Source organism: Copadichromis virginalis, linkage group LG12 (genome assembly GCF_057382275.1).
Source record: "Copadichromis virginalis isolate Kocher_CV1m ecotype Utaka linkage group LG12, C_Virginalis_male_GT1.1, whole genome shotgun sequence".
Classification (NCBI taxonomy): domain Eukaryota; kingdom Metazoa; phylum Chordata; class Actinopteri; order Cichliformes; family Cichlidae; genus Copadichromis; species Copadichromis virginalis.
The window spans coordinates 34543052-34554416 of record NC_140629.1 but is presented as its reverse complement, the minus strand read 5'-3'; the positions used below and the strand labels follow the sequence as shown (position 1 = coordinate 34554416).

Genomic DNA, 11365 nt, shown 5'->3' with positions numbered 1-11365 from the left:
TAAAAGTTTTTGAGGCCTCCAATGTGTTTGGCCAGTGAGCCTGATAGACAAGGTGCAAGAAACATGAATGATGTGCATTCATTGTGCCTAAAAAATGAGTCCTGGGTTGCAGCGTCACCAGGTCATTTTGTTTTTGTGCTCGGAGTTTATCCACTGAGGGAGGGGCAGCCTCCCTGAGCAAAACAAGTGGCCTGGTCTGATGAGTTTCCATTTCGCTGCAACATTTGCATGATGGGATCCAAATTTAGTATAAACAACATGAAAGCATTGATATATCCTGCTTTGCATCAACAGTTTAGGCTGCTGGTGACGTAATCATGTGGAGAATATTTTGAACTCCATAGTACCAAATGAGTATTGTTTAACCAGCAAAGTCTTTTATTACCACAGTGTACTCGTACTGTGATGGTGGCTAACATCATGTCACCTACCTCAAACTAGTTTTTTGAACATGATAATGAGTTCACTGTACTCAAATGGCAACAGTCAAAAGTTCTCAGTCCAAACAAGTGCCTTTGTCATGTGGTGGAACAGGAAATTCACATTGTGGATATGCAGGCAAAAAAATCTGCAACAACTGCTGCAACGTGCTGTCATGTTGGAATGGACCAAAATGTCAGAGGAACGTTTCCAGCACTGTGTTGAATCTATGCCATGAAGAATTAAGGCAGTTCTGAAGGCAAAAGGGGGTCCAACCCAGTTCTAGCAATGTGTACCTAATGTAGTGGCTGATTGTTTGTGGTTGAGTTGGCTGAGGAGCTCAGAAGGTAAAACAGGTGATCTGTTAATTGGAAGCTTTGTATTTCAGTAGCTTGCTGTGCTGGTCTGTGTGCCAAAGTATTCTTGGGTGAAATGATGAACCCCAAGTTGCCCTCAGATGCAGACAGAAAAGAACTTAGGCATAAAAAATGCTTTTATGAATGTGTGAATGAGTTGAAAGTTGAAAAGTGCTATATAAGAATGAGTCTATTAACCCAAATTATATATGTAAAATGAAATAAATGAATATAATTTAATTTGTATGTTATGTTATAGAAACCTGTTCCGTCTTTCTTTCTCTGCTTCTATGACTGTTTCTTCTTCTCCTCTTTTTGTCTCTCTTTTAAAGCAGATATAGCTGAAAGATGTTACAATAAACATTCCAGAGGGTGTCACCCACCCGGAGACTAATTAGAGACCTGGGAGGCTGAGCAAGATGGATGACTGCTGTGTGTGTCAGTGAAGAGAGGCGGAGGAGGAGGGGCCGTGCTGCTACAGCGGCTGATGGTTATATGCAGGTGGCTGGATATAAACAGTGGCTTTTATCTTGGCTTTGAACACGGGTAAGCTCAGGGGCCTGTACAGGTGTGTACGCAGGGCATGAGAGTTGAGAGAAGATGGTGGTTGGGGAGTCGTTACTGGTTCAGAAAAGGCCAGAGGCAGTCATTTGTCAAAGAGAGCCCACTTTGGTGGATCTTTGCTGGGGTCATAGAGTGCCACAGTAATGTGTGTTGTGTTGTGTGTGTGCAACCACTAATGATGTGGATCATATAGACACTGATGTGGCCATGTGGGGAGGGGGGAGGGGGGGTGTTGGCCAGGTCGCACAGACTTCAAACAACAACCAGATGCTTTGGTTGAGTAATCGCATTGACTCACTGTGTCCCCCATAGGACTAGACAAAAGGAGTTGTGCGTCAATGTGTGTGCCAGGGTGTTTTGTTTTTAATTAGTGTAATGAGCCAGGCGATGGCAGAGATTATTTTGGCACTGAGGAGAATGATCCCGACAGCAAACAGTGACTCAGTGTTGATGTCAAAGAGGGAGAAAAAATATCTTTCTTCTTGTCACGTTGCAGCCAAAAAGAAAAAAAAACGGAGGAGTTTTTGTTCATAAGGGTGCGAGACGCACGTCCCAGTTCTCCTTAATTTTAGCCTCAGAAGTGTTGCCTGTCCCTGCTGGGATGTGCTAGTTTTTAAGATTAATCCATCAAATTACATTCGAGTTTTCTTTCTTAGGAGATAGCTTTAGTTATGGATATACAGATAGTTCAGGTATTCTTGTGATTTTTCTGGCGTGGGTGTTGAAAAAAGTCCTATTGCAACAATAATGTGTGATCCAAGCAATAATAATATAAATCACTCTGGTTAGTGTCCCCTTTAACCATTTTCAACTTTCCCGGATCATTTTTATACCTGATAATTCCTTTTAGTGATAGTCTTGATTATTTTGGTAATAGCCTCATCTGATCATCTTTAAATGTTCTCAACACCCAAGAAACAATCCAAAGATACAATACAGACCAGTGATTTTGTTATTACTAATGTGATTGGTTGAATTACAATTATGGTAATCAAAACAATCCATCCATTCGCTTATCAGAGTCGCAGGGGTGCTGGAGCCTATCCCAGTCGTCTTAGGGCGAGAGGCGGGGTAGACTGTGGACAGGTCGCCAGTCTGGCGCAGGGCTAACACATAGACAACCATTCGCACCCACACCTATGGGCAATTTAGAGTTTCCAATTAACTGCATGTTTTTGGACTGTGGGAGGAAGCCAGAGTACCCGGGGAGAACCCACGCAAACACGGGGAGAACATGCAAACTCCACACATCTGATGGTGGAATTGAACTCAGGACCTTCTTGCTGTGAGGCAACAGTGCTAACCACAATGACACCGTGCTGCTCACTATCTCAAGAAATCAGAACATCAAACTTTAGGTAGCAGCAGAAATGTCAGAACCAGCAAACTCTGTATGGGCCATTTGTGACCCAGGGGCTCTATATAATATGGTTCTCTGAAATGCCAAGAGCAAAAGCCTAGATGGAGAAATAATATTCAGCTACAAAAGAAAGAAATGTGACATTAAGATTCTGGGCTAGGCACTCGTGTTTACCCAAGAGAGAACAAGGACATGACATAGTCTTGGCCCCGAATTTGTGAATTCAAAGCATCTTGGCCAACTTCTTATTCAGCTATGCATAACTTCGCATTGGCAGGCAGGTCAGGGATGCTGAAGTACTTTCTAATACATCTCAGTGGATTATTCTTGCTGTGACCTCCAGCCCCCATCCTGTATAACTCAACAGTCAGGACACATAGCAGGGTGAGGGGCTCTGCTGCAGCCACCCATGCTAAAAATCCACACACGTGATACTGGAAGAAACGTACCTAAAGGAAAACAATCAGAATTCCTAAAGGGCAAAATGCCAAAAATATGGATGATAACTAAATAAATAAGTGTGAATGAGATGTGTGGAAGTGCCAGCTTATTTCTGAAGACGGCAAAAAGGGAGAACAGAATTACAGTAACTCCAGCAGACCACAAGGAATGTGGCCGGGCAGCATGTACAGACAAGCCCAGCATGCAATCAGACACGCACGCACACACACACACACACAGATACAAAGAAGACAAAGGAAGCCTTGCTACTTAAACTGCACAGCATCTCAGACTGATAGCGCCAATTCACATTCATTTTCACATGGACAGGATGTTTTCTTTTATCCCACTGGCACAAAATCTGTTTGTGTGAGGATAAACACATAACACACCATATTTAAAATAATAAACACAATTTTGTTCACATAATTGCAGAAAAAAACTGTTTATGGCCTCACTGGCATTCCAAAGAAATTGCCATCTGATATTATCTAAGCCCTAAATTGTAAATAAATACTATCTGGCTGAACTGACAGCACAAAAACAGCCGTCATGTCTTTAAGGACATTTGGAGTAATAATAACAATAAAAGCCAGAGGAAGATTTTAGTGAACCTGGTCATGTGCTTTAGTTAAGAAAATGAGGCTAGGTTGGAAATGTAAATCCATATAGAGTCTAACAAATCTGAACTTCTCAAGCAAGAGGAGATAGAGAGAAACAGAAACTGCATAACGACAATTTCAGGGCAGCAGTAAGTTCATGAACGGTTGGATGATGCAACAATTTAAAGGAAATAAACAGATGAATAGTTCCAAAGAAGAAAAAATGTGTTTTTTAAGGCTTAAGTGAGAGTCCTGGCATTACCCCAGTTGAAATGGTGTGGTCAGAAGAGGGCTGTTCAGTCTAGACATCCAACAAATCTTAATGAACTGTAACAGTTTCACGAGGAATGGTCCAAACTTCCTCCTCAGAAACTGCTATAGCAAATTCTAAATGGAGGCTGGTGCTGATAAAGGCTCTACAGGTTTGAAGGGTATTGAAAAGCTACAAACTTTTCTGTCCTACAATGTTAACCCCTTTCACATTTTGCTTCTCAAGACATTCAAAATCGGTGGTTATGGATGAACACAATAGTACATTAATTAGTCAGAAGATAGCTACACATTTTATTAATTGACTGGAATAATTAAGACTATAGAGTAAGTATAAAGTAGCAGACGTGTACAGTACTTGAGTTCGACTGCCACAGGTGAATATTTTAGGTTTAGGTTTAGATATAATATTCCTTAAATATGTCAGACTAAAAGCTGGCTGTTCTACAGTAATGCAATTCAAACAAACAAACAAAAAAGTCACAGTCATAGCAAACGTCCAACGTAGTTAAATTCTAAGAACTTCCTTTCTCCTAAACAGTCCCAGTCTTTGAATTTAAAACAAGTTAAGCTTTTACCAGCAAGCATCTCAAGGCCACACAGTCGCATTTGTCCAAAGGGCACACGTCATGCTAGATTACTTTCCCAGAACACCCCTTCTCAACCCAGTCTTTTTTGGCCAAATAAATGTTGAGCTTTCCCACCCCCCTTTCAGCATGGCGGAATCATACTACTTTTAGTCTAACGGGCTGCTGTTTGGGCTTGAAAGCGTGTTCTCAGTGCTTCATGGTGATTGCTGTTAAACACGTGAGGGTGCTGTTTCTCACGAGGTCAGACTGACTGACTGTAATGTAATAATAAAGGGCCGAGAAGTGCTCACAGTGGGCTTGTACACTCAGTGCACCTGTTTCTATTAGTGAATAGGGCTGGACAAGCTTCGGTGGAGATATGCAAAAGAGCAACCGTAGAATTAGGATCTGACTTTCCGATTTTAGATTGTGATAGTTGTGTTTTCTTTACGAACAATTAAAGGTTTTCACATGAACAATAAATAAAGCAAAACGCAGATAAATATATAAATAAATGTAGGCCTTAAATGTTTTGTGATTTGTTAAGTTTTTTTGATCAGAAATCCCGCCAAAAAAAGTAATTTCTTCCAAGAAATACTTAACAAGTAGTTTCCCCAGCTTCATTCCTCCAGTTAATCTCGTTTGTGTTAAGATGTGAGACTATACTAAACTATGGCTTTACTCACTTTTCATCTTTTCCACACTTTTGACCATATTTTCTTATATTAGAAGGATGTTTGGCCTCTCCTTGTCTTTTGTTTAACACAGTGCATGAGAGGGCATGGTTTCCAAACACAGTGGACCATTAGTTATATTTAGACTCATCATAAAAACAGACAAAATAATATTTCAGAATGTTTATAATGTGTTTCTTATAGTCTTATAGCATGTTTTCCATTAACTTCCCTGCTTTATGGTAGTATTGAGCCCCAGCTGTGTCGCTACTCTGCCCGTGTTGACCTAAAACATGCTTCATTGTCGTTGTGATTGTATTGGATACTGATTTATTATATTGTTTTAGTTTAGCTGTAATATTAAACTTGGTTTGCGGTCAGTTGTGATTATTATGCTTTGATGTGATTTGATTTTTAACTTTGCGGACCTGCTGTTCATTGCACCACAGAGACCACCTTTAAAACCCCATCGCGCCACCCTCTCTCCCTCCCTCCTCCTCTTTTCTTTCTGCTGCTTTCCCAGTGCTGCAGGTTGAATCCATTGCCCCTATTTCCTGTCACATGGGTTGGAAATAGGATCCCTGTTTTCTACTATCTGGTCTCGTCGTAGTGGTGTCAGTGTAGTAGTAGCTGTAGGACCTGCCTTGAAGTTCAGGGACTTTTTAACACCGGCCAAAGCGCGACTCCTGCACAGACACAGACAGACAAGCAGCAAGTCAGACAGCCAGTCAGTCAGTCGGTCCAGCAGCCTGCCGCTCTGCGCACCCGTCCGTCAGGCTGCACTTCACCTGAGAGCGAATTCAGACTCTTTAATCGCACGATGGATTCCTGGACCGTCACCTCTGCTCTGCTTCTCGCTGGCTTTATTTCTTCCGCGGCTTTTAATGATTTCGACACCGGTAAGTCAAACTTTTCTCTTCGCCTTTTCCTTGCAACGGGTTTGCGTCTCCAAAGTTCCTCTTTAGCGCGACGCACAAGCGCTTCTCTTCTTTAAAGAGAAAAAACAAACAAACAGCACAACTCGCACTAAAAAGTGCAGCAGTCCTAAATATGCTCATGATACTCTTGGTATTTGTTTCGCTATCCCACATCTTGCAGTTAGCAGTAACTTCATTCATAGTTAATCGCCTTGGTAAAAATCCCACTACGGCATTGTTTCCCAAACGGCATGAGGTATTTAATTGAGAGGTTTACAGTTTCCCTCCGAGCAGCCAAAGCTCACAGGGAAATTGTTTTGATTTTTCGGCTGCAGGGAGGAGAGTGGTGCTCTGGAGTGAAGTGTCTGGTCTGACGATCAGGCGTCACTTCCACACGTACTAAGATAAACACTTGTGCTCCTAACTGTAAGGTGTCCGGGACACATTCGTACCATGACGTTTACGGACCACAGGTCGCCTTTATTATATTGTTTTACAGACATTGTTTTAATGTAATCAGGGAAACGGCGAGTTTCCCTGATTACATTAAAATAAGACAAACCTGCAGCTGCCTCACAATCCACTTTCCAACACATCCGGCTCTATTTTTATTTACCTCTTCTACATCAGCCCCTCAAAGTTCAACGGATACATTTGAACTGATTGCATTTTCAGCTTTTCTTGCAGAAATAAAACATTTTTCATTCCCAACATCATATCGCCAGAGGAGGCCTGCTGGCTGTTTAATTGAACCGTGCAAATACGGGTTCTCCCCGGAATGAACTTGAAACCGTCCGCTAAGTCATCTGATATCACCCGTTTAATTTGCCATCAAGTTCAGATTAATACGCAAAGGGTACGCTTGCGTCTATCTGCTGCACTTCAAAGTAACAGCCGGATCCCCAGTGAGAGCCGCCTGCTCTGAGACTATTTTGTTTGAATGTGAATATCTAATAATGATGACCGCACTAACCAGCTTCTCCTTGCTGTAATTTGTGCCGCGTTTCATGTCGAAGCAGCAAATCCTCATGCTTTCCTTTTTAATTTTTTTGTCTCTTAATTATACCCTTGGATTTCAAATTAGAGGGTCCACCATCTGGGCTAGTGCGTAAGTACTCCCATGTGTACCTATGTATTAACAAAGTATTTAAAGCAATGGTCTTCCCCCTCATAACACAGGGGAGAAGAAAAGGCCAAGTTTATGTTTAGTTTGTCAGCTGTGCCATATTTACTGTAAAGTAAAACAATAATTTAATGTCTCTACAAGAAGTCAGTCTCTTGTTGTAAATGATAGAATTGACTTAGGCTGTCTTTGCTGGTTGAAGGTTAAATACCCTCAATTTGACTGGACTGTGAGGCCAAACTGAATGTTAAAGCCAGCAGCACCTAAAGCCCTTCTATGTCTTTCAAAGTAATGAGAGCTGAGGAAGATGGGCTCTGTGGCGCAGGCAGAGCTGAATTGCACTGAACGGTTCCATTCAGTGTTTGGATATCTGGATGAAAAGAATCAAGTGAACATCTGTAATGTTATTAAGCAACAAATCAGGGTAACATGGGCAAATATGAATTTTTCAGCACAGCGGCATTTTCCTTTACCCGCTGAAGTTATTACCTGCAGCAGCTTATTAATGTCGTCCAGAAAGCCAGCTGCTGCTGCTGCTGCTGCTGCTGCCGCCTTTGTGAGACAGCACCTTAAACAGTTACACTTAAAATGCTTTCTCTGTCCTTGTGGACTGCAGCTTTGGATCAAGCAGAAGTTTATTAGCATCAAAGTGTTCTTCATCTCCTGCTCAGTGGTAATCACGCACTTGGTGCTGTGCACACATGCAAACATGCACCTAAGTGCAAATGTATCTAAGGGTTAGAGATGGCATGATGGTTGTAGCGGTGGAGCAGTTAAGTACCATTATGCAACATATAATATGACAGTGTGCTCTTCTTCCATACAGCACACTTAACACTCCCACTATAGAGTGATAGTTAACCACAGACCCTTATCTTTATAAAGAAGCTTTATAAAAGAAACTCATTTAGACTCCCACATGCTGTTGTGCCCGACTGCATCCTGCTGTTGTTTTCTTGGCAGCTGCTTACAAATGTACACACAAGTAGAAGCTGAAGTCTGTCAGAACTGTCAAGATGAAGTGTAATTGAGTTGGTCTATAAGCCAGTAATGATCTAGCTCATGGCATTGTTGTCTTAAACAAGCTCAAGTTGGTGAATCATGGCAGATTTATGATCTTCATGTTTCTGGTAACCAGGACTGTCTCTACTAGTAGGTGGAAGACAGGTGGCCACTGGTGAAACTTAAAGTCTTTTGTTTATGTAACGAGTTCACACAATTCACACAGTTTTTTAATTAATTTTCAAGTATTGACATTACAGTAAGGTGGTTTCCCTATTAAAATCTGGGTGTGTGAGTCCTTTTTTGTCTCAGTACATGCTGGTGTAGCTCATAGGTCAGTTTGATCAGAAGATCATTACCACTCTCACATCTGTCTATGAGGCGTCAGTGTGTGGTTGATGAACTTAGTTTGTAAGACTGAACACAAATGTAACAAAATTGTATAACACAGCAGCTTTACAGTTCACTAATAATTTACATTTTTGTTATTTCTCTTCAGAAATTGAAGCATAAAAAGAAAACTTCATGTCTTTGTTGATACACTTGTTTTGGGCCATGGCCAGTAGTTTTCTGGAGTTTTTGTTAAAACTGTTTTAAGAGGCCTGTATGGCTGTGCATTAAATACTACAGTCATGCATTTTGCTTTTTATTGGAATAAACAATGACTATGTGGAATGCTTATTAGCTTGCTTTATGGATAATGGCAGCCATCTTTTATCTCCTTTGGACAGAGTCAGTCAACCCGTTGCCGAAGACAAGGGATGTGTGTATGGGTATGTGTTAGATTTAACAGATCCATCCATCCTTCCATTGACCTCATATAACCCCAGTTCACCACTTCACTCTCAGACTGATGGTTTAGCTGTAGTCCTACAATATTTAAAAGTAGAATGGGAGGCAGAGCCTTCAGCTTTCAGGCCCCTCTTCTGTGGAACCAGCTCCCAGTTTGGATTCGGGAGGTACACACGCTCTCTATTTTTATGATTTGGCTTCAAACTTTCCTTTTTGGCAAAGCATAAAGTTAAGGCTGTATCAGGTGACCCTGAATTCTCCTTTAGTTATGCTGCAGGAGGGCTAGGCTGCTGGGAGTTGAAGAGGGAAGAGAGTGAAGTGTGCTTCTTCTTCACTCACTATGTTTTTATGCACAACTTGCATTTAATTATCAGTTATTATTAATTGCTTGCTATCTTCCACAGCATGCCTTTTTTCCTGTCTTCCTCCCCTCACTTCCAACTGGTCATAGGAGAAGGCCTTCTCTCCCCAAGCCCCCAAGCCTGCTCTGCCAGGGGTTTCTTCCTGTTAAAAGGGATTTTTTCTTTCCCACTGTCACCAAGTGCTTGCTCTTAGGGGGGCATCACATTGTTGGGGTTTTCTCTGTACTATTGTAGGTCTTTACCTTTCAATATAAAGCAATTTGAGGAAACTGTTATTATGATTTGGCGCTATTGAATTGAATTGAATTGAATTGAATTGAATCATTCCTTCCATCCTTCCTTCCTTCCTTCCTTCCTTCCTTCCTTAAACACTTATCTTACTTTTATTAGGGTCACCATGTACTGGAATCTCAGCTATCATTAGGCCAGAGGGAGAATATACCCAGTAGAGTTCTCCAGTCCATCGTCGCGCTAACATAGAGATACACATAGCCACACACTCTCCCACTCACATGCAGAGAAAGTTGTAAATCACCAATTATCCTAAACTGCCTTTGAATGATGCGAGGAAACCGAAGCATCTGGAGGAAATTTGTGCAGGTGAAGACTCCATTTAGAAAGGCATAACACAATTTATTTCTTCTGTTTGCTATTTATTGCTGCAGTCTTACTATTTATGTTTTACTCCTGCACAGTTGGTGTGGAGCACCCATAATTTCATTGTACATGTACAATGACAGTAAACGGCTATTCTATTCTATTCCATTCCATTCTATTCTATCCTATTCTATAGTTGACATTGCACTCACAGAAGCTTAAAGAAATAGGCAGCAGAGAGCTATGACTGATTACAAAAAAGTCTAAATATGTAGAAAGTTTGGAGAAAATGGCCATGCTGTTAATGAAATCTGTGACCTTAGTAAAAAGTTACCCTATGAGTTTATGGTCTCTAGTTTTAAGTTTTATTTCATATAAGATGATGCCTGTATTTTAAATTACAGTCCTAATAAGAGTAAAATAGATAATATTGCAGGATATGTTTTAGGGTGTGGCTGTTGTGACTGACAAGTCACTGCTGCATGAGTGTGCAGTTTCCTCAGATTCTTTGTCAAATCTGGCCCCAGCTCATGTCAGGATGTTTTAACACCAGTTGTTTGTATACAGTCTGTGCATTGTATATGAGGAGTTTTCTCAACTGCACACATTGCAACTTTAATGAAAACGCTTAGCTTTGGCTGTGTCAAGCTGAAACTTGAAAAGGGCAAGCTGTGGCATTTTGGCAATATGATATGCACTCTCATTATGTGATCACAGAAGACAGAGCTGTCAGAAATAAGCCCTGATGAAAAAAACATCAGGTTAATATCAGGCTGTGCTCGACCAGCTGAATCTTGGCCTGATCGAAGGCAGTGTGAGGTGCCTGATGGGACTGCTTTTTTCTGCACTTTTTGCAATGTCTCTTATTAGCTAGACATGCATGAAATAATGCTACGTGATAAGATTTGTCAAGCTGGTGATATAGCCTATCAAATGAGCTTGCTGCATATCCAGCCATGCTAACATATTTATCTCAGGGGTTTTTTTGCTTCTTTTTTAAACTTTATTTAACGTAGGCATCTGAAGACCAGAAATGAAATAAATTGATGGTTGGATGAATGACCACGTGTTGTGAGTTCTCTTTGTACCCTGACTTGTGTATAAGCTGCTGCATAAACTGGCAACCCTCTGTTGCATCTGGCAACCCTCTTTCTTTCCTGCTCAGTGTCTGATCGCTATCCAGCAGGGCATGATGTTGGCCTGGACTCTGACCGATTCATCGCCCTTGACTACAGACAGAACTGAGTGTCTTGCGGTGCAGCAGGCGAGGAAAAACTGGTTCATAAGACTGTACAGAGGTGGTAGCTTCATTTTGG

The 11365-nt window shown here is 41.3% G+C and overlaps 1 protein-coding gene across 3 annotated transcripts in view; it reads left to right on the top strand.

Annotated features, from left to right (window-relative positions):
* The first annotated feature begins 5782 nt into the window (after positions 1 to 5782).
* Positions 5783 to 11365, top strand: part of kremen1 (kringle containing transmembrane protein 1) — a 64476-nt gene continuing 58893 nt past the window's right edge. For all 3 annotated transcript variants that reach the window (XM_085476223.1, XM_085476222.1, XM_085476221.1), the window contains exon 1: positions 5783 to 6155. In XM_085476223.1, the coding sequence (XP_085332349.1) occupies positions 6077 to 6155 (79 nt within the window). In that variant the 5' untranslated portion in view covers positions 5783 to 6076. The remainder of the gene's footprint in view (positions 6156 to 11365) is intronic.